This window comes from Felis catus, chromosome D1 (assembly GCF_018350175.1).
Source record: "Felis catus isolate Fca126 chromosome D1, F.catus_Fca126_mat1.0, whole genome shotgun sequence".
Lineage (NCBI taxonomy): Eukaryota > Metazoa > Chordata > Mammalia > Carnivora > Felidae > Felis > Felis catus.
In genome coordinates, this window is record NC_058377.1 from 18,485,888 (window position 1) to 18,510,083 (window position 24,196).

Here is a 24,196-nt window from a genome sequence, read left to right on the forward strand (position 1 = left end):
CTCAGAGGACCGTCTGAGAGCTTTTAGGGTAATATTCGCCAGTACCAGTTTGTAGAGAAGGTTTTAGAGGAGAGAATGGGAAGGGGTATTTGTGCTGTGCATCCAGGAACTCTAATTCTCTGAACAAACCTGTGAGGTAGACATTGTAAGCCTCACTTTCTACCCTAGCAGGTTGAGGCTTCGGGAGACCAAGCCACTTGCTTTTCAAGTCACACAGCAACGTAGTGGTAGGTCCCCAACTCCCGTGGCAGTCACTACAGAATGCTTTATTCTCACGGTGATCAGAGAGGGGATCCTGTCCTGCCTATTTGAATTGCAGTCTGAGAGAAATGGGGATCACCTGCCAAAGAAGGAATGCCATAACTACAGTCTGGCGAACAGGACATCCATCAGAATATAAAAAGAGCTAGAACCGTAGAAGAGAAGAAACAGAAGCACAGAATACACTAGAATCGTTTATAAAATCGATGACTTTTGTTTTATTCACTGCTATATGCCCAGCACCTACTGTGTGCCCTGACACATATGGAACAAAATTTATTGAATGAATAAAGAAGAAGAAAAGACTACAGACCAATAACAATTATTTTTCCTTTTTATTTATTAAATTTTTTTTTATATTTTATTTTTGAGAGGGAAAGAGAAAGACAGAGTGAAAACAGTGGTTGGGGGTGGGGGGACAGAGAGAGAGGGAAACACAGAATCCGAAGCAGGCTCCAGGCTCCGAGCTGTCAGCACAGGGCCTGACACGGGACTCCGACCCACGAACTGAGAGATCATGACCTGAGCTGAAGTAGGACATTTAACCAACTGAGCCACCCAGGCACCCCAATTTTTCTTTTTTAAAGACACATACGGGTTATGTCAAGCAACGGTAATTCTAGCTGGGTATGAAAATCTACTAGTGAAAAGACTAACAGGAGAAAAGCATACAATATATTTAATACCAGTTCTCTGTGATACTGAAAGCCTTCATGAGCAAATGAGGATCTCAAGAAGTGGTTGAACCTGAGTATTTTTTGCTAGGTTAGGTGAAGAGTAGATGGTCACGGACAAGTATGAGAGGTCAAAGGGTATGAGGTCAGTATGGTAAACGGGAGGAGCTTAGCAAAGCCTGTTAGGATTCTTCTTGCTGTCCCTCTGTCTTTGGAGATAAGGATGTTCCTTTCCTGCAGGTGTTGGGGGAGCACCTCTCACATGAGGGCCCTGTGACCTGTTTCAGGGACAAAGAGTCAGGGAAAGGTCAGAGTGACCTTTCTGCTTCTGCTTTTCTCAAACTCCTTCACCTTAAAATATTAAGTATGCTGAGGTGCCAGATTTGAGGGGTAGCATGTCCTGAATCCTATCCCCAGCCTGGGCCGACACCTACCCTGGCGTGTCAGGGAGCATTATAGATACTATAATTAGTTTTAGGGTTGAAAAGGAAGAGTTTTCCCAAAAGAAGGTGTGGTTCTGGGCAAACCATGGATAACCACTATTTTTGCAGATTAAACAGGTTCAGAGATGTTAGGTACACAGCTCACCCAAGGCCACTCAACTTACCAGGGGCAGAAGAAGAATCCTTCCAAGTATCAGGACACACCACCACCCTAAGTGGTCAGACGGGGCTTGTGGTAGGGGTCACTGAGGGATTTGTCTTCCTGAGCTGGTTCTTAGCCTCCTTGGAGGCAAAGGGAGGGACTTGGTGACTACTGGGTAACTCACAACGTGGATTTCTCTCCTTCCCGTCATAGTCCTTTTCCTAAGGGAAAGAGCTCAGATATGAGCCCCTGTAGTGTTGCAAGCCTGGTTGTAGGGTCTGTGCCTCCTTTGAAGGACACAGTGGTTTGCAGTTTTATTTTGTTTTATTTTTTAAGTTTTTAAAATTTATTTTCAGAGAGCATGAGTGGGGGATGGGCAGAGAGAGGGGGAGGAGAGAGAGAATCCCAAGTAGGCTCTGCACCATCAGCACAGGGCTCAACGAGGAGCTGGAACTCATGAACTATGAGATCATGATCTGAGCCAAAATCCAACACTTGACCAACTGACCCAGTGACTTGACCAACACCCCAGTGTTTGGCAGTTTTAAGATAGTGTTTAATACACTTGACCCAGAGAGGAGAGAGAATGAGCAAGTGAGCAGGTTCATAAAACTGGGCCTGCCCCAGGGTCTGAGCAAAGGCCTTCAGATGAAACTGTTGTTTGATTTTGTCCTATGAGGGAATTTTAACTCATGAGTCCTTCTGACCTTTCTTGGAAGGATGTGGTTAATTGTTTTTCCAGTGAACTCATCCGGGCAAAAGCATGAGCAGCAAAATGGGTTCACTTCAGAATTTTGGGGGGTCAGCTCTTCCTCCGTGGCTCTGCAGAGGGTGGCAATGGCACCCCCAGTGACTCACGAGTCCCAGGTCTAGCTAAGACGGAAGGCCTGGGTGAAGGTTGGAGTGCTGTGAACATTTTAGAAACTTTGAACCAATTTAGATTATTCAAATGAATAACAGTGACAAGGAAAAGTATGGCAAGTAAGTTTTCATTTCAAAGCATTTAAGAGATTATTGCCTTGAAGACTAATTATAAAACCTAGTAGGTGTGGGGGTGCTGAAGGATAACTTCAGTTTTTCATTTTCCTTATCACTAAACTGTTTAATCCTGTGGGCTCGGGGAAGGAGCGATTAAAAAAAAAAAAAGAGTCACCCTTTTTATCTTTATCATTTTTAGATAACTTCTTGGCTCCTATAGGCCAGCATTAGTGATGGCGGCACAATCCATTCATTCCCTCGTTTGTCCCTTTACAGAGATGTTTAGATACTTCCCACGTGCCCTGCAGTGTGTTAGAGACACAGTGAGGGTCACAGCCTGATTTTTTGCGCTCCAGGAATCCAGGAAAAGCCACCTGTTCTTGCCCGGTCAGGGCAGTGCGAGGGGTTATTTGTAGAGAAGGGGAGAGCTATAGACTGGTGTTGGGGAAAGAGCGGGAGTAGGCATGGGAAGACTCCCAGACTGGGGAGACTTCATGTGGAAAGACCGTGGGGCCTAAGAGGCTGTGATGCATTTGGGGAGCTCTTAGGTAGCGGAGGCAGGTCTGTGTGCCTGAGGGAGGCCGGTGGCCCAATACCACAAGGGGTGGAGGCAGAGGGAGAGAAGAGGCGCACCTGCAGCCAAGGGAGCTTTAGGTCATCCTGGACTGGTCTTCCCTCTTCTCCAGCTCCCACCAATTTGAGTATGTGGGAAGATGACCCAAGAGGGTTTTGATCAGGGGACCCTCCCCAGATGGATAACCAGAGAAAGTACAGCTGTAGCAAGGACTAATCGTGTGTGTGTGTTGAGTTGATATCACGACACTATGTCGGTCGGGCAGTAAAGCACAACACTATGAGGGGCAGAAGAGAAACTGAGGTATAGGAAAGTCAAGGGCAGTTCCTGCAGTCATTTTGCTTTTATGCGCTTAGGATACTAGTTTGAGGTGTTATCCGATGCCTTTAAAGCCAACCGTGAAAATAAAGTGGGAGTAAATGTGGCACCCACACAGTCCAGAGGTCACTCTCAAAGGCAAAGACGTTTTTACCTATTATGATGGTTTTATATGAAATAGAAGCAAACGTGTGAAGCGAAGATCCCATTTTCCTCTGAACAGGTGTCAGAACATTAAAGATAACACCATCGGCATCGAGGAGAACGGTGTCTCCCTAACCTGTCGCTTTCACGTCACCGTCTTCAAGTTCATCGGGGATTATGATGAAGTTCACCTTCACTGTGCAGTGTCACTGTGCGATTCAGAAAAGTACTCCTGTAAGATAGTAAGTGAGAGTGTGAAAATGAACTGCCTGGCCCTATTTCTCGCTGCCCCGCTTTTCCCAGTGTGGGGATCATGGACGCCAGGATCTGTGTGGCTCCTGAGAGTTCTTTGGGACTCACAGCACCTGGAAGTGGCTGAATTGGAAGCGTCCCCAGATGGGAAGCATCCCCAATGGCTCATCTTTGGTGAGACCGTAAGAGAGAGTTTGTGGTAGAATGGTGTCCATTTACTCTCCTTCTCTGTTTCTGAAATCTCTGTCGTGCACATAGAGCACAAGACCAGGGTTTCTCAGACCTCGGCATTATTGACCTTTTGGACCAAATTGTTCTTGGTCGTAGGGACGGTTCTGTGCACTGTAGGATGTTCAACAGCGCCCCTGGCCTCTGCCCACTAGACGCAAATAGCACCTCCTCCCCAGCTGCCACACCCCAAAAACGCCCCCCAACACTGCCAAACATCCCCTGGGGGAAGGAGGGGGCAAAATTGGCCCTGTTCAAGAACCACCACACCAGAGTCTCAAGGAGCCAGGCCACCTGAATCTGACAGGAACAGTGGGACCCAGCTCCACTACACTGTAGAGGCAGACCCCTGGGTTCAGGAATTTTCTGCCAGATGTTCTTCAGACAGTGACTTTCCTGCAATTCATCCAGATCCACGCCAGCCGGTGGCTCCGGAGAGGCTTCTGGAGGGGCTGTCGGAAGGTGGTGACAAACCAGTCATCTCTCCCATGTCAGGCTTACATCCGCACCTGAGATCTTATTGCACTGATATCAGCTCCCTAACTTTTAATATTCCAGCTTCACGTTCTCCCCAATGTTTGCAGAATCACACCATGAATTATGGTCAGAGCTACTTACAGATGCCGCTGCACACCTTATTGCCCGATGTGATCCAACAATCCCCATTCCTGGGAAGGGAGCATCTTTGAATCTAATTCTTGTGCGAGGAATATATTTAATTCTGCTCAACATAAAGCCCAGAGTCCCAGTGGGCTCCATGATCAAGAATGCATTGGTTCTAATTAATCTGAGCAGCGATAGTGCTCGAGGCTGGGACCACTGCCTCTTTCGGAGGTGGAAACATGGTGAAGAATAAGTTATCAGCTTAATTGTGTGAAATTTTCCCTCCGGTGTTCTGTCTTTCAGAATTGCCCACAAAATTCCAGGATTGCCACAGATTATACCAAGGAACGTAAAGAGCAGATCATTTCAGTGGGACCTATTAGGAGAAAAAGTATGTATGTCCCCTCAAAACACGTTATAAATGATTAAAACAATGGGATTTGAAGGCCTGGACCAACTCTTGGGTGTGTTTCAACTACAATGTGAATCTGGCGAGTGAGGAAGTTGAGGACACCAGGTGGAGAAGATGGGCCGCTTCCGTAATGAAGTCTTCTCACGGACTCCTAAAATCCCACGACAGCGTTGGGCTTTTCTTCTTCCTCTGTTTAAAGTCTCACGCTGAGATAGGAGTTCAAGACTTGACCTGTCTGAAGTTGACTTAACCAGCTGCTCTTTTTCAGGGCTGGACTGGTGTGAGGACAATGGAGGGTGTGAGCAGATTTGCACGAGCCGGGTAGACGGGCCGCTGTGCAGCTGTGTGACGGGAACCCTTCAGGAGGATGGCAAGAGCTGCCGGGGTAAATGCAACCTCCTGTTCAGGGCAGGTGGCTGGGAGCACAGGGAGCTCTTTCCCCTGAGTAGCAGACATTCATCTGTGAGGTCCCCCCAGCAAGTGACCTAAATTCCAGAAATTAAGATGGGAAGATGGAGACAGCACCAAGGAATTGTAGCACCATCTTGGAGAGAGATAGAGATGAGAGAGAGAGAGAGAGAGAGAGAGAGAGAGAGAGAGAGAGAGAGAGATTTAACCTTTGAGTCTTGTTCTTTCATCTAAAAGATGAAGGTGATTTTTTTAAAAATAAGATATCCAACTGTTTAAGGACCAAATAATGGTGCTCAATCAGGTCACCAAGTGTACCTGGGCTGTGGTTGGGACTGGGGTGTTTGATCCAACAAACCTGAGCCCATGGTCTCCCTGAGGTTAGCAGGACTCTTCTAAAGGTTGAGTTAATTCTGCTGCTTTCCTGCCTCAGTCAGCACCATTTGGATAAAGTGAGTCCTTGGCCATGAAGAAAGCGGGTTCGTTTATTTGGTTGAGTACCACAAAGTGTTTCTGATTCCTGTCCAACAGGTGTTTTCCTTCACAGGACTTACTATGTTCCTCTCTGTTCACAGCATCCAATTCTTCCACTGAACTTCAAGTTTGGACGCTGCTTCTCATCATGACCCAGATTTCACTATGGCATTTTGTCTGTAAATCAGGCACGACCTCATAATTAACTCAAGGTTGCTGTATAACGTACTGTAATTTACTTCAACTCCCTGTAGGATAAAAGGTGTGTACCCTTAAGTCAAAACCTATTTGAAAATGTCCAGCAATTCTCAAAGTGTAACCACCTGCCTCAAACAGTCTGAGTCCCAGAAATGAGTGAAATTCCAAGCTCCACTGGCAAAGCCCACAACGGGGCTTCTAAAAGCCAGTTGTGGAAAAAGCACGTAACTTGCCTAAAATTTCCAAACAGCTGTCACTAGAAACTTCGGTTCACGTGAAAAACCAGTAAAGGAAAAAAAAAAAAAATCCTGGTTAGAGAAGTCTGACCAGAAATCTAACCAGAGAAATCTGTCAAGCCAGTGCTATTTCTGGATCATAGTTTTTCACAGAGAAAGGGCCTGTTGGAACAATATTGAGAAGCAATGACTGGAAGGTTTGGGTCTAAGGAATCTTTCTGATGTTTGGAAGCGTCTGATCTCTGATACGTACGTGTTGCTCACTTCTGTTTATGATGAGCTCCTCCTTCCCTCCCCCCCCCGCCGTGTCCCTCAGTCTTGCCATGGCAGCTCGGCAGATTGTTTGCAGACCCGGGGAACCCTGTCTCCATCCCCCACCCGGACCCTTCTCTTTTACAAATCAACCAAATAATTTTTAATGTATTTTATGCTTAAATAAACTTTGTGTTCAAGTATTCTCATCACTCAGTGACTGAAGGAATTTTTGCTGATATTAGGCTTTGCACACCAAATAGCATGCTCTGATTTCAAAAATCAGCAGCGATTGGACCGGGTAGATAACTGCTGGCTAGAGCTTTAATGGGATTTTGTTACGTGGCCATTCGTGTGGACTTTACAGAGCATCAGCAGGACGTTACCGGGCAGCGTGGAAGAGAAGCAGGTAGTGTCCTCTTTTGTATGTGGTACACAAACTCGCATTTGCTGTAATTAACTGCCAAATGGGGGACTGCTAAATATATCCGTGGGCCGCCTCTCTTTTTTAAGGTTAAAAACAAAGTAAAACCCACTTCGAGTTTATTTTGAAGTTGTTTTGGACTGAAGCTGATGGTATTTTTATATTTTTCTGGGAACTCTGAAAAGCTGAGCATAAATCCTAGTGTCCTTGACCATGGGTGTGGATATGATTAGCGTTGTCTTGCATGCAACAGGCACCTGTCCCTGGGCTGAGGAAGCTGGGGTGTAGACGCAGTCTGTGCTGAGGGGCTTTGACCTCCCAGCCCTCTGGGAGGGTCCACAAATTCTAGCTTGTCTTGCCAGTTACACATGCCATGTGGCTAAGAGGACAGCTGGTATTGCTGGGGGAAAATGTGCACCTGCTTCGACTTGGACGTCTTGAGATCTTCCGGGAAAACGCTGAGCATCGAGGTGGGTTGAGGGACCCAGCCGCCTATCGTAAGGGAGACACAATGCCCCTTCCTCACCAAGAGAGAAACTGATGTTACATGCGTGTTCTGTCTTCACATGAAAAACCTTGTCATTTACACAGTTGAAGGTTTGGATGTTCACAGTCAGATCCCAAGTTGAACGCAAGAATGTCTCATTCATTCTTTTACTTGATTTCCTGAGATAAATCTTAACCAAAAAAAAAAAAAAACATGAGGAAGTGTTTCAATATTTAATAACTTCCCTTTATTGATTTTCTTATGGAAGTCATGAGAAATTTCCAAATGTCCAAATTGAAGACTATAGTTTGTTGGGTTTGGGTTTTTTGTTTGTTTGTTTGTTTAGGTTTCTTTTTAGTTGTTTAAAACTGTTCTTCCTACCCTTTTATTCTGGCCTTTGGTTTTCTCACTTGGTTGACGTCCTTAGCTTGTCTCATCATTAGGATAAGTTAGGTCATGGTACCATCACAGAACACCCCAGAATCTCAGTGGCTTACACACCAAGGTTTCTTTCTTGCCTGTGCCTGTGGGCTCCAGTCCTCACTCTCACCCTGGGGCAGGTTGATGGAGACTTCACTATTTCTTTTTTTTCCTCAACAGAAGCTATTGAACAATTTATCCTTTCCCCATAGAACTGTGGTACTGCCTTTACTGTATAGCAAGTTTCAGTCTCCGTGGTTCTGTTTATGAGCTCTTGATTTTCTTCCATTGATTTATTTTTCTGTTCCTGCTTCAGAACCACACTTCAAAAAATTGGGGGATATAATTGACACATAACATTATATGAGTTTCAGGTATACAGTAGGAGTTGCTATTTGTATATACTGTGAAATGATCACCACAGGAAGACTCGTTAACATCTATTACCTCCCACAGTTACCAATATTTTTTCTTGTGATGAGACCTTTTAAGTTCTTGTAAGTAACTCTTACTGACTTTCAAATATACAACGCAGTATTATGAACTATGGTCCATTACATGCCCAGGACTTATTTGATAACTGGAAATTTGTACATTCTGACCACCTTCACTCATTTTGCCACTGACACCCTCCCCCCCACCACCACCTCTGGCAATTCTGTGTATCTGTGAGCTCTTTTTTCTTTCTTTCTTTCTTTCTTTCTTTGCTTTTATTTATTTGTTTTTTTTTTTTTTTTTAAGAATTCTAGGTGGTCCAGTTGGTTGTCTGACTCTTGATTTCGGCTCGGGTCATGGTCTCACAGTTTGTGGGTTCAAGCCCCGCGTCCGGCTCTGTGCTGACAGCTCAGAGCCTGGAGCCTGCTTGGGATTCTCTGTCTCCCTCTCTCTCTGCCCCTCCCCAACTCACATGTGCGTGCTCTCTCTCAAAATAATGAATCTATGTATAAGTGAGATTATGCGGTATTTGACTTTGATTTATTTCACTTGGCATAATGCCCTCCAGGTCCATCCATGTTGTTGCAAATGACAGGATTTCCCTCTTTATTTTGTGGCTAAAAAATACTGTGTGTGTGTGTGTGTGTGTGTGTGTGTGTGTGTGTATCACTCATTCTTTATCCATCTGTCCACTGATGGACTCAAGTTTTTTCCATATGTTGGCTATTGTAAGGAATGCTGCGATGAACATAGGGGTGCAGATATCTTTCCCAACTGGTGTTGTGTTTCCTCTGCGTAAGTACCCAGAAGTGGCATTGCTGGATTGTATGCTCGTTCTAGTATTCGCTTTTTTGAGGAACCGCCATACTGTTTTCCACAGTGGCTGCCCTGATCTCATTCCCACCAAGGCTCTCTTTTCTCCACGTTCTCGCCAACACTTGTTGTTTCTTGAGATTTCATTATCTTCTGATGCTTTTGTTTTCATTATCAACACAAAGCTTTGGGGTTCACCGAGGCAAGTGGGGGGGAGAATGTGGAGACTCACACCCTGGAAAGGACACCAGATCACTTCTGTTCCCATTTCGTCGTCCACAGTGGAATGTCCAGCGTGTTGCATGGCTGTAAACTAAGTGAGAGCAGGGAAGGATGAACTTCCGGTGAGCCTGGAGGACAGAAGAACTGGAAATCCAGGGTGACAGCTGTCATGTTATCTTTGAGTCAATCATTCCTGTCTGTGTTAAAGGGAAATAGTTTTACAGAACTAAAACCCAAGACCGTCAGGAAGGCAGAACTGGACGGTGATCCTGATGCTTCTACTAATTCTCCGCTTGAAACGAATCATTCGACAGGGTGATGCCTCAACTTTCCTCTCTGTAAAAGGAGAATATGAAGCTTCTTTTCAAATATTCTTGTGTTAGAAAATGACACCATACAAATGTAAATCATACGGCAGTATATATTTAGATTAACTCCAGAACATTGCCTTTTCCTGCCACTCAAAAAGATTTGCCTCAAGGAAGGGGAGGAAAAAAGAGCACTTGCTTAGCAAAGGTTAAAAAGGAAGTTAATTGGGAATCTTATTAACCTGGTATTTGTCTGATATCAAAAAGAACAACATCGTGGGGTCTGGCATTTCTGACAATTGGGAATTCTATAATTAGTTTCTTAACCAGTAGTAGATGTGTGCACTACTCAAAATCCTGGTGGCAAAACTTGAGAGCATTAATTGTTTTACATTGTCTAATATTCTATTTTTAGAACCATTTGACATTTAGTGAGAGCTTGAAATCTAATAAAATTTCTTTAAAAAAAATTTTTTTTAGCATGTATTCATTATGAGAGAGAGCGCGAGCAGGGGAGGGGCAGAGAGAGAGGGAGACACAGAACCCGAAGCAGGCTCCAGTCTGCGAGCTGTCAGCACAGAGCCCGACGCGGGGCTCGAACTCACGAGCTGTGAGATCATGACCTGAGCTGAAGTCAGACACTTAACCGACTGAGCTACCCAGGTGCCCCCTAATAAAATTTCTTTTAACCAAAGGAATTATCAAAAGGTGATAATCATGTAGGTTTGAGGTAATAAAGAATTACTTATTTACTAATTCTGAATTTAGCCTCTACCCCATTGTGAAGCTCCTAGCCTCTCTCCTGGAACTCAGCTACTTCTTTACCCTATATTTCATTGCAATTTGGCCCTGGTTAGGAGAACAGGGCATTTTTCAGCGCCCCGATGCACTGGCAGTGCGGCACAACACAGTGAAAAAGAAAATCAAATAGCGCCCTCTAGTGTCTTTTTATTTTTTGCATGAAACCCAAATGTCTATTGAACCACACCAATCAAAACATGATTTCTCCCCCTGCTCGGAACCTTAGATGCAGAACATTACCAGAATATAGCTTTAGAGAACACATCAAATGCCAAGGACATTTTCTGGAGAACAGTGTGAGATTTATTTTAATGCACACAGTAAGCATCATTCCAGGAAAATACCAGCTTTTGTCATCCCATGCAAATTTTGCCCTTAATATCTATTTCTCTAACGCGTTGACAAAAATAGCTGTCGGGAAAAATTAAGTATCTCTTTAAAATGTTGAGAAATAAACAATCTGATCAGGAAAAACCCATGAAATATTTAGTGGTCTTTCTTTTCCCCCAGCAGAATGTGAAATACTTTCATATGCGTCTGAGGCACAACAGCAATAACTCTGGTCTGACTAATGGAAGGCTCTGTTTGTGATGGTTTAATTATGTTTGCTGAAATACGATCCTCTTATAAGACAACATCTCCATGGCAGAGGGACAGATCTCTGTGTCTATAGATAGAAATAAAACACAAAAGACTCATCGTTCTGTGAAGAACTTGGCAATCAAATTCTATTTGCTAAGGAAGCAAATGAAGGAAGAACGTTCACTGTACATTTTGTTGTTTCTGTTTGCATGTAGCCTCTGGGTTAGCTACTGTTTTATCTGCTGTTGTATTGCATTGACTGCGAAGGAGTTTTGAAACTAAGATATTCTCCCATCAGATGAAATCTCAGTACCTTACGCTCATGTAGAATCTTCCATACCTTTTGATGCTTTCCTACGTATACTTAATATCGTTCGGTCCTAAATCATGCTGTGTTTTGACAGAGAAATCGGAGGAAGAGTGTTAACTCGAAGTTGTATGGCACAAATTATCAGCCTAAAGTACTAACTGAAGAAAAAACCCTACCCACCCACACATGTGTTCTCATGCCTGTAGGTTTACCTCATCATTTCCAACTTGTAAGGAGACGATTAGAATGATAGCAGCCTTTTATGTCTTTGAAGCCCTTTAGAAACAAAGAACCTGGACACAGAAGTCTTGAAATTTCCCCTCTAACTCTTGAATTTCTTCATGGGATAGTTTAGGGTACAAAATTCCACAGATAGTACCCTATTCCAGTTGGGCAGATATCTTTTTATCAAAAAGGAGACCATATTTCTTTACTCAAGGCCTTGAAAAAAAAATCTTTCCATTGGATCTGTCCAGAACTTGTGGAAGTTTTTGATGGAAAGACTGTACTCACATAGAAATATGCTATTAATTATATGTTAACCAAAGGCAGAAAATGCGTCGTTCCCAGTATTTTTGTCTTACCTCCCATAACATGCTTACTGCGACTGGCTGACCTGGTTCATATCTATGTGGACCATTCAAATCAAGGCGTTACAAGTGGATATTCAATCATCCTCCCCATGCATCTCTGTATTGATGAGAGCAAAATGCTATTAAGGAATACCTGCGTGCACACCAAAGAGGGAGTCTGCTCTCCTGAAGAGTCCCGATCAGAAAGCAATTTGGCAAACTAATTCGACAAGGACCAAATGATTGAACACATAATGTGAAAGCACCTAGGTGTTGTATCAGAATATTCAAGGCATAAAATGAAGCAGAGAAGAGCTGTAAGAGTATTCTGAATAGTAATTCAAGATTAGCAGAGTCTAGAAATGTTCGGCCACTGGGAATTTGTTCACATCTCCCACATGTTAGCATTTTCAAATCGCACTTTTATCCGGGTCCTCCTCATAAGCAATTAATTTCAGTAGTTAAGTGGAATCCGAGAACCAAGTCAACAGAGGGAGGGAAATCCTACCTGTGGACCACAGTGAACCATTTACTCAATGATTGTGATCAGTTTAAATGCACGCTATTTAGGCAAATTGTCCGGAAAGCCCAGGCTGCCTAAGTCATAGGGAAACACATCATCATACAAGTCTAAATGTTTCTGTTTTGTTTTTAAATTTTTTTTTAATTTTATTTAAATCCAAGTTAGTTAACATATAGTGTAATAATTGTTTCAGAAGTAGAATTCCGTGATTCATCACTTACGTAGAACACCCAGTGTTCATCCCAACAAGTGCCCTCCTTAATGCCCATCACCCATTTAGCCCATCCCCCTCACCCAGCAGCCTGCTGGCAACCCTCAGTTTGTTCTCTGTATTTAAGAGTCTCTTATAGTTTTGCCTCCCTCTCTGTTTTTGTCTTATTTTTCCTTCCTTTCTCCTATGTTCATCTGTTTTGTTTCTTAAATTCCACATGTGACTGAAATCACATGATATTTAGTTTTCTCTGATTGACTTAGTTCGCTTAGCATAATACATTCTAGTTCCATCCACATTGTTACAAATGGCAAGTTTTCATTCTTTTTGATCGCCAATATTCCACTGTGTGTGTGTGTGTGTATGCGTGTGTATATACACACCACATCTTCTTTATCCATTCATCAGTTGATATGGAAAGACTTGGGCTCTTCCCATAGTTTGGCTATTGTTGGTAGTGCTATAAACATTGGTGTGCACGTGCCCCTTCGAATCAGCACCCTTGTATCCTTTGGATAAACACCTAGTAGTGCAATTTCTGGATCGTAGGGTAGTTCTATTTTTAATTTTTTGAGGAACCTCCATACTGTTTTCCAGAGTAGCTGCACCAGTTTGCATTCCCACCAGCAGTGCAAAAGGGATCCTTTTTCTCTGCATCCCTGCCAACATCTCTTGTTTCCTGAGTTGGTTAATTTTAGCCTAAATACTTTTTATTTTAGGAAAAGCAGTTTCCAACAGTCATAACATGTGAAGACCTCGTTGTATTTCTAGGCATTATACTCGAGAAACACAAATTCATCAAAACTCAACTTGCCTGGTAGCCCTCCAAAGCGGCACCCACGACTCATAGAAACCGAAGGACCTCACAGCTACATCAGTGTGTCACAGCCATATCAGTGCTATTTCTATTTCCTCTGCTTTTGAGTTTTCTATATTTTGATGGGAGGATGCAACTATCGAGCTTAAAATTGGATGGTGATTTTTTTTTTAATTTTATAATAAAATGTCACAAGATGTGTGGGTGTAAATTCTAAGTCTTCTACCAAAAAGTATCATTCTGAGGTGCTCTGTTACAGAAAGAACAAAAACAACAAAATTCCTTCTCTTCGAGGCTAATCTTAGAAGTGGGTTCTTTAAATGCCACCCCAAAACCTGAACCGGAGTCACTGATCACTGACAAAGTCCTCCTGGGGCTGTTTTATTGGTGCAAACAATTGTCAATGGATGCATTTTCACCGGTCCCTGCATTGTTTACTCCAATCCCATTCTGGGGTTTTCCCTCTCACCAGAAGGGTGTAAATGCACCCAGGTTGGAAAAACGAGACTAGCAGAACCTTTCAGCCTTGTGAAGTCAAGACAGGAAACGTTTCCTTCTGGTGCGTTAACAAAGCCCCAGCGAAGGAGGCAGTGAGCACATGGGGGCCGGGGCTGGCCCTGACTTCTCCTGGGAGCCGGAGGGAGCCAGACTGAGCAGATGGCATCGAAAGTATTTCTTCCCTTTCCAAAAACGTCAAAAAAGGAACGTTCACTTTTACTCAAACCCCTCAGTAGATTTTATTAAAAGGTAGGAGAAAATGATCTTGTCTTTCTGAGATACTTAGAAAGACTATAAAAAGCAGAACGATGACTCCCTCAGATTTAATTCTGTGACTAAAAATCGAATGGAGCCCAGAACTGAAAAATGAAATGTAAAAGACAGGATTGCCCTGAAGAAGAGAGTTTGAACATAATAAAATGTTCCTCGCGGACACTAAACTGATGTGAAGAAAAGTACAAAGTGTCTCGATACAATTACCCTTGGAATGAACTTACCTGATTTTAGAAATTAAAAAATGGAACGGATTACCTTGAACAATAAGTAAACAAATCGTAAAGCCAATCCACAAGAGACATCAGAAGCACCAATAATTTTGCCCTAGGATGTTATAAAACTATTTCCTTGGCCATTCCCTTTGACCAAATTCCAGTCAACAAAGGCAGGTAAGGCTTCATTAATTTTACAGTGGGCGTGTATGTCCAGCAGGCTAAAGCCTCAGAGTGACTTGTAAGGAAATAGTATCTTTATGATAAATCTTAAAATTTGTAGTACTTAGCTCTAAGTTTTTCTCCTCCAAAAAGAGTATTTAGCAAGTGGTCGATTTAATTGTCCTGGAGTCAGAAGGCACTAGGAATCTATTGTGCCACTGTGGAAAGCAGTATAAAATGTCCTCAAAGAAACTACAAATAGAAGTACCATACGATTAGGTCATTTCAGTTCTAGGTATGGACCTGAGGAAAACAAAAGCGCCAATTTGGAAAGATATGTTGCACCCCTAGCTTTATGGCAGCATTATTTACAACAGCCAAGATACGGAGGCAGCCCAAGCATCCATCCATAGATGAATGGATAAAGAAGAGTGATATATATGTGGTGGAATATTACTCAGCCCTTAAAAGAACGAGACCCTGCCATTTGCAACAACATGGATGGACCCAGAGGATATTATGCTAAGTGAAATCAGTCAGACAGAAAAAGACAGGTATCATACGATCTCCCTTGTTGTGGGTGGAGTCTGAAAAACAAAACACAGGACCAAACAGCAACAATTACAACAACAGAGAAACAGACTCATAAATATAGAGAACAAACTGGTGGTTGCCGAGGCGGGGGAGGGGGTGGGGGGATGGGCAAAATAGGTGAAGGGGGTTCAGAGGTACAAACATGCAGTTATAAAATAAATACGTTGCGAGGATGAAAAGTACAGCATAGGGAATGTAGCCAATGATACTGTAATACACTACCTGTAGGGAGCATTTCATGAGATGCAGAATTGTTGAGTCACTATGTTGTACACCCGAAACTAATTTAATAGTACGTGTCAACTATACTTCAATTACAAATTAAAAATTTTTAAATCCATTCAATTCCATTTTTTACATTTCCAGATTCTCTAAAAATTCTGTGGCTTCCTCCGCCAGCTTGTCCAGTTTTGTCACGATAACGTCCAAAACCTGAGAGACAGAAAAGAAATTCTGACATTTTTGTTAGGAAAGCATTATGATCCTCTCAAATCGATCTCAAGAGAAGTGGGACCCAAGACTTTCATTAAGCACATGAAATAGAGGACTTGGCAAATCCTGGAGAGCAAAGTCCTGTGAGACAATAGAAAAAAAAGAAAGAAAGAAAATTTCCCATCCCTAAATACCAGTGTTTGTGTCACTTCGTGGTGTTGTTGTTCAAGGCAGAATCAATGAACCGAATCAAACTTCTCTTGAAAAGTTAACTTAGAAAAGAACAGGTAAGTTTCCCTAGTGTTCTCGTACCTTCCTCAAAGCTGTGCCTTGGGAAATGTACATGGCGGGGAAATGTAAACTCAGGAACCAAACACAAATTCTTGGAATGGTATGGACTTCGGACTGGGGCTGTAGCTGCCGGGGACATAAACTCTGAGCTCAGTATGGCTTTAGAATGCGGTCTGTCCGGACCTGGAACCTGCCTGCAGATATCAAAGGTCCCCTGCGTGGGCAAGCCTCCTTCCTACTTCTCCCTGCATCATTAGTTTCTGAGGACTTGGCATGTTACTCCAGCAACTCTGAACCATGTCGGAACTTAGAAATAGTTTTAAAAAGGATCCCTGGTTAGCCCTAATGATTAGAGTTTTTCAGTCAACTGAAGAATTAAGACTTTAAAAAAGAGAGAGAGAGAGAGAGAGAGAGAGACCTACATTTACTATCTGCCCGCCGTAGACTAACCCCACTGTGAGGACTTTTCATCTCTGATTTCCTTCAGTCCACCTAAATGATCCCATGAAATAGCTCTTTCCCCATCTTGTAGGTGAAGAACTAATGGTCGAAACAGGTTAAGTAACTTTCCCAAAGTCATTTGATGTGATTTCACAGAAAACTTAATAGAGTTGATAGAATCATTGCAGGGGACCTTGTCTGGGCATCTCAGTAATAAGCAAAACGCCAAATATGGCCTTGATGTTATGCAGCATCACTGTTTATTTGCAGGACACAGGCCAATCAAGCATGACTCTCTTGTCACGGAAGGGTTAGCATATGGATTATTGCATTTTAAAAGAATTTTAGATTTTATACTAAAATTAACTTCACACTACAATTCCACCAAAGACGAATTACTTTTACTCATAGCATTAGAGGTCACAACACAGATTCCAGAGTCGGATTCTGGGTTTGAATCCTGCCTGCACCGCTTACTAGCCAGAGGTACATTCGTGCGTTCGTTCGTTCGTCAAATATTTACCGCTTGCCTACTTCGTACAAGACCTCAGGTCTACAGTGGTAACTGAAAACAGATCTAGTCCCTGCCCTCAATGGAATTTACAGTTCAGGGGGACAGAGCAATAATAAACAGGCAAACAGATGAAGATAGAATTTGCAATGGAGGAAAGTCCTGTGAAGAAAACAGATAGGAGGTTACAAGAAAACATGGGGGCGGAGCTCTCATTTCGATACAGTGGTCCGGAAAGCCCTCTGAGACGGCATCAATCTTCAGTTGAGATTGGAGAAAAAAGGAGGAAACAAGGGTGAAGGAGGGGATGTCCCAAGAGGCACTGCAGAGAGAGGCTGGAGGAAAGGCAAACTCCAAGACACGAGAGGGGTTTGTTCACAGAGAGGAGACGCCAGCGTGGGTGGAAGGTTCGAGGCTGGCATAGCTGGGGTTGGAGAGAAAGGTAGGGGTCTTGGCAGCCACAAAAAGGCATCTGGATTTTATTTCGGAGGCAAGTTGTAAGCCACTAGAAGATTGTAAGCAGGGAGAGTGGTATCATCCAATTTATCCTTTAAATATTTTTAGAGCGGTTTTAGGTTCACAGCAAAACTGAGTGGCAGGTGCACAGATTTCCCAAATACCCCCTGCCCACACACTTGCACAGCCTCCCCACTATCAGTGTCCCCCACCAGAGTGGTTCATTTGTTACAATCCATGACCCAACGGTAACACGTCACCCGGAATCCATAGTTCACATTAGGGCTCGATCTTGGTGCTGTACATCCGATGGGCTTTGACAAGGGGCAGATTTGAAGCATGTACCCACCGCTAGAGTATCGTATAGAAAATCCTCTAATTCTTGGGGCGCCTGGGTGGCGCAGTCGGTTAAGCGTCCGACTTCAGCCAGGTCACGATCTCGCGGTCCATGAGTTCGAGCCCCGCGTCAGGCTCTGGGCTGATGGCTCAGAGCCTGGAGCCTGTTTCCGATTCTGTGTCTCCCTCTCTCTCTGCCCTTCCCCCGTTCATGCTCTGTCTCTCTCTGTCCCAAAAATAAAAAACGTTGAAAAAAAAAATTTAAAAAATAAAAAAAAAGAAAATCCTCTAATCTTAAAAATCCTCCAGGCTCTGCCTATTTATCACCCCCCCCCCCTTTACATTTTAAAAATAATTCCAAAGACTGTGCCTGGGTGGCTCAGTCGAGTGTTCGACTCTTGATTTTGGCTTAGGTCTCACATTCGTAAGCCTGCGTCAGTCTTGGCATTGGGTGTGGAGCCTGCTTGAGATTCTCTCTCTCTCTCTCTCTCTCTCTCTCCCTGCCTTAAAAAAATTCCAAATACTATATGGAGAATGGATTTGGAGAGAGGAGGGAGCGAGACATATAAGAGTATTAGTGCGGGGCTGGAGTGTTGGCAAAAGCCTAAGGGCCAAGGATGTGAAAAGAAATGGGGGGCGTTGAGCTCCATTTCAGAGGCACAGGCCATGACACGAGGTCATATGTTGGACTTGAAGGCGGGAGGAAGATAGAAATAAAAAAGGCTTCTGGTGTGTACAACTGGGTGGACGATGACATCATTCACCGAGACGGAGACACTTAGAAATAGTCTCAGGGAGAAATCAAGTGTTCAGTTTTGTACATGATGCGCGTGAGCCGTCTGTAAGAGATCCAAGTAAAGGTGTCGAGTAGGCAGTAAGATATATGACAGGAACTCGTCAGACTAGTCTGGGGTGGTGATGAAACAGATATAGGAATCCTATACATTTAGATGGCATTTTTAATTTAAGACAGAATGGAGAGAGACTAAAAGAGCCTCAATCTCGAGGGGCCTGAGAATCTACAGGATCAACATTTCGAGGGGAGGAAGGGAGGGAGGAAATTACCAGAGGAAACTGAGGAATAGCCCAGAAGACGCCGAGGAAAGGTCAAGAGGAAGTATGACTGTAGCCAGGAAAGAGGGTATTTGAAGTGGGACCGAGTGGCCAGCTGTGTCGAGTACGAGATCTTAGGCAACTCATTTAATCTTTCTGAGAACCTAGAGATTCTAGAAAATAGGGATAATACAGTTATCCCCTGTGGTTGTTCAGAGTGTTTAGTGAAGTGACCAGTCTGAGTCACTTCACATGCGGCTCTGTATACAGTGAGCACACAGGAGGGTTTTTTCTAATCTTTACCATCAAGGTCATCAATTAACCTTGTATGGTGGACGTGCCTGAGAGAAGCTGGTAGAGAACTGCCTTTATGTGAACGCCAGTAAAACTGGCTTTTACTAGTTCTCTTTCCTTCCTGACCTTACCGATTATTAAAAGGGTATAAGAATAAATTTCTTCTTGTAGCATAACACTCCTTTTCATTGTCAGGGACAGCTCATACCATTAATTACCTCAAAACCCGTTTTACTCGTCCACCCATTCTCCAATACTATTCGCCTGCCCTGTAAAGTGTATGAGTCATTTTTTTCCCCTAGCTAATTTTAACTGCAACCTGAGGAGAGACCAAATCAGTGAAGTTGTTAACATCTTAAAAATACTAGGCCACTTACTGTAAAAGCACTCATACAGATATCTCTTTGGGGAATATTCTCCCAAAAAGCTTGCTGGTGTTTCTGAATGCTGAAGTACTATTTAAAAAGGAAAATGATTGGGGCGCCTGGGTGACTCAATCAGTTGGGGGTCTGACTCTTGATTTTGGTTCCGGTCATGGTCCCAGGGTCATGGGCTCAAGCCCCCGTGATGGGTTCTGTGCTGAGCATGAAGCCTGCTTGGGATTCTCTCACCCTGTGCCCCTGCTCCACTCACAGGCACGCTCTCTCTAAAATTAAAAAAAAAAAAATTTAAAAAGGAAAATGATTAAGCATGCAAGCTTTCCAAAAAAGCATGAGAAATTAAAAGCTATTAAAAACAGTGAAGCATTGATAAAAAGAAAATGGGTAGCTTTCATTTATTAAAAATTAGGTAAACACAGTCATTTCAGACCCATTATTACTGTTCTTGGATATTTTTGGCTAAATGTTACCAGCAGGTAGAAATACAAGATGACAATGTGCTCTGAACTAGCATTTAAAAATAGAAACTTCTTTTCAAAACCGTGATCCTCACCAAGTTCTCTTAAGACTAGTTGGAATGATAACAATTAGTTTAGCCTACGAAAATTCAAGCAGTGAAAATTTAAAGATTAATTAAAATTAGTTTTTCTAAGTTCACAAAAAGAATCCAAGAGAAATGGGGTAAGGACTGCTCCTCTTTGAACACTTGGACACTTTCCCCAATTGAAAAGATGCATCTCGAAAGCTTTTATGAAGCAATGGAGACAACTTTATAGGCAAAAATAACAGGTAATTCTCCACAACAGTGGTTATTAATTTGGTAACATTTATGTGATGAATAGAGAATTTGCGGATAAATATCCATCAGAGAGTGAAACACCCATGAAGGACTATAACAGGGATGGGATATCTGACCCCGATTTCTGATTATCGCAACAGGGACATGTACGAGCTGGAGTTTGACTGAGACACTTCGTTCCCTCCTGTCTGCTCATGTCTGCTCTCAGCCACGTTCTCCCTCACGCTCTCTTTCCTCTCTTCCTCTTCCAACGAAATAACCCAAAAGTAGCATTATTTAGAAATTGGTGAGGGGCACCTGGGTGGCTCAGTAGATTGAGCATCCAGCTTCGGCTCAGGTCATAATCTCGCTGCTCATGGGTTCAAGTCCCGAGTTGGGCTCTGTGGTGACAGTGTGGAGCCTGCTTGGGATCCTCTCTTTCTCCCTCTCTCTCTGCCCCTCCCCTGCTCATGCTCACACGCTCTCTCTCTCTCTCTCTCTCTGAAAATAAGTAAACTTTAAAAAAAGAAGTAGGTGAGAAAAAAAGGGTTAGAATATAAAACAGTATGAAAAATGAGATGCTTTTTTGCACACGATGAAAGTCTACCTAGGTGATACGAGTCACTAATTTGGTTCCAAGCTCCCTAGAAAACAATGCAAAAGTCACTTAATTGAGTGTCTATTTTAAAAAAAGAAAAACCTGCTTAGAATAACTGGTAAATGAGGCAGAAAAAATAGGTATAATCATTAAGTCCAACCAATGATTCACTTCCTCTATTGAGATCTACATATCTGCGGGAGGTACATTTTGTCAGCTCTGACAGCCATTTAAACAGAGTATCAAAATAAATTGAACTAAGAACCACACTGCCAAATTGCTGTGTTATAAAGAATAGCGTAATTCTTCTAGACTAAAAGAACTTGCCCCTCAGTGCTCTCATCAGAAGAATTAATACATAAAACAGAATTATAACAAGAAGCAGCCACCATTTATTGAAAACACACTCTGTACTAGGCTCCATGATCTCCCTCTACACGCCTTATCCCGTCAATTACAGCTTCATTCCAGGTACTGGCACGAGGTGAAAAGGGCCATTTCTTGCTTACGGAGCCCCTCCGTGCAAGTCAGTGGCATCACGCCGAGGTTCAGTTCGGTAAAAGCAGTTCTGCACAGTCTGGGGACACAGCTCTCTAAAGATGTGGCTTACCTGTCGTGTCAACGTACAGCAGAATTGTGGCGGACGAGCCGCTTCCATTAGAAGAGCCCGCAGGGCGGATTCAAACTACATGTTCCGGGGTCTCTCTTCATACTAACTTAATCAGAATCCTGGAGGTTATGTCCAGGAGGTGGCATTTGAAACAGGTGCGCAGGTGACCCTTAGGTGCCTCCAGTGAGAGAAACACTGCCTGTTTCCTGAGCCGTGGTCTCTAAATGTTTAAATTGCCCAACCAGTGAGGCGTTTGGGGGCCATGCCTCCTCAATTTAGTATTGTTTTGGTGGACAAATGAGATCTCAGTGCTAGTTTACACATACACATACTATAAAGCACACATAAATTTTTAAAGGATGAGGCTTTAAATCATTATTACGTAGTAATATCTGACTAGAAGCAAAGTGATAGGATAAGCTTCGTTATTTTTGAGAACTTTAGATACTTATCCAGGAATTCTAGAATCATCAGGCAAATACCAGCAAATGAAGAAGATTCTCTACAGTTAATGTTATTCTTGCTTTTGAAGGTGGCTTCTGATTTATGAAAAAGCTTTGAGATGCATGTTTGTAAATAATGCCCAAATATGCACTTTGCAGAATTGTAAATGTTTACTTAAATTTTTTGTTGTGAAATATATTATATATATATTTGTTGTGAAATATATATATAATATATATAATAATCATATATTATTATATATGACATATATATCATGATATATGTGATATATATCTCATCATATATATATATATATATATATATATATATGAGTGAATAAAGATAAATAAAGAGTTATAATAGGGGCTCCTGGGTGGCTCAGTCGGTTAAGTGTCCACCCCTTGATTTTGGCTCAGGTCACTATCTTGCGGTTCATGCATCAGGCTCTGTGCTGACAGCATAGAGCCTGCTTGGGATGTCTCTCTCCCTCTCTCTCTGCCCCTCCCATGCTTGCTCTCTATCTCTCAAAATTAAAATAATAATTTTTAAAAATTTAAAAATTAAAAAAAAGAATTCTAATAAACCAGAGGCTCATATACCAATCATGCAGGTCACAAAATGAATATTGCTAATAGCTGGGAACCTCTTTGCATGGCCCTCCCCAACCAAACCTATGCACTTGGGGCACCTGGGTGGCTCAGTCGGTTGAGCCTCTGACTTCAGCTCAGGTCAAGATCTCAGTTTGTGTGTTCGAGCCCCGCATCAGGCTCCATGCTGACTGCTTGCTCAGAGCCTGGAGGCTGCTTCAGATTCGGTGTCTCCTTCTCTCTCTGCCCCTCCCCCGCTCACGCTTTGTCTCACTCTGTTTCTCGAAAATCAATAAGTGTAAACCTATGCACTTAACCCTCCTCTGCATTAACTATTATCTTTGTAATCATTCATTCTCCCATCCTTATATTTTTACCACTATGTAGTGGTGGTTTGTATCCCCAAATAACGTAGTACTTCCTTTTTCTTGAGTTCACGTTATGTATACAATGGATCATACTGTACGTGTTTACTGACTTGCCTTTTCCCTCAACATCATCATTGTGACAACAGTCCATGCTAACAGGTGTCACTCCCGTTCGTTCTTCTGCACACCGTTCATTAGAGGAATAAGCCACAACTCACGTACCTTTCTATTATAAAAGGACAATTTCATGGCATTCAGGTTCCTATTGTTACTATTATGGTTATGATTATTATTACTACCACTACAAACGGTGCTACCATGTACTTTTTTGTTTCTCAAGGTATATATCCGGGAGTGGATGTGCCGGCTCATAGGGGATGTTCGGCTTTCCAACATGATGCCAACAGTTTCCCACAGTGATTGTATCCACCTGTTCCCTTAATGACAACGCGTTGGAGTTGCCACTGATTGGACTCCTCGCCCAGGAGGTCTTGTAGAGCCTTCTTTAATTTTGCCAATCTGTTGAGTGTGAAACAATGTCTTGTGTCTTTAATTTAAATTTTCTTGATTACTGTTAAGGTTAAGTATCTTCACATAAGTTTATGACTCAGTTGTGTTTCTTCTTCTGTGCCATCTGTTGGTGTCTTTTGCTCATTTTTCCGACACATTGTCATTTTATTAATTCATACATTTCTTTTATATTCTGGACTGTAATCTGTATGATTACATAGGTTGAAAGTATCTTCTCCCAGTTTGTGAACTGTTTTTACCCTATATTTACTTGACATATTTTTGCAGGGAATATACATTCTTAATTTTAATATAATTGATTTGTCAATCAATGGTTAGAGGCATCTGTATTTTAAGAAATCTGTATTTGGGGCACCTGAGTGGCTCAGGCAGGTAAGTGCCCTACTCTTGATTTTGGCTCAGGCCATGATCTCACAGTTGGTGGGATCAGCTAACAGCACAAAGCCTGCTTGGGGTTCTCTCTCTCACTCTCTCTGCCCTCCCCCCCCACTCTCAAAATAAATAAACTTTAAAATAAATCTTTCTTACCTCCATTTCATAAAGCTCTTCTAAAAATTTCAAAATTTCAAGTTGTATATTTAAGGCTTTAATCTACTAGGGTTTATTTTTTGTGTGAGATTGGGAGAAGTTCACTTTTTTCTTTCCATTTGGTAACAAATAGCCCGAGCACCATTTATAGAATTATCCTTTCTCCAACTATAGGGGGGCTGACAACACTCCATCCTTGGCCCTCCGTCTTGTTCACGTCCCTGAGATGACCCCCCCTTGAGACTACATGTCCCAGGCCCCAAGAAGGTTAATGAGTGCCCTGACTGGAATGGG

General features: G+C 42.8%; 1 protein-coding gene and 1 long non-coding RNA gene across 2 annotated transcripts in view; both read left to right on the forward strand.

The window, feature by feature from the left end:
* TECTA (tectorin alpha) overlaps window positions 1-6,809 on the forward strand; it is a 161,446-nt gene extending 154,637 nt beyond the window's left edge. Inside the window, exons 28-31 of the mRNA XM_023239201.2 lie at window positions 3,614-3,776; window positions 4,921-5,008; window positions 5,298-5,414; window positions 6,013-6,809. Of these exons, the coding sequence (XP_023094969.2) occupies window positions 3,614-3,776; window positions 4,921-5,008; window positions 5,298-5,414; window positions 6,013-6,113 (469 nt within the window). The 3' untranslated portion in view covers window positions 6,114-6,809. The remainder of the gene's footprint in view (window positions 1-3,613; window positions 3,777-4,920; window positions 5,009-5,297; window positions 5,415-6,012) is intronic.
* Window positions 6,810-15,691: 8,882 nt separating this feature from the next.
* LOC123380370 lies at window positions 15,692-23,441 on the forward strand. Its single transcript, XR_006586050.1, has 2 exons — window positions 15,692-15,983; window positions 23,184-23,441. It is a non-coding gene; the product is annotated as an uncharacterized LOC123380370 (long non-coding RNA).
* Window positions 23,442-24,196: the final 755 nt, after the last annotated feature.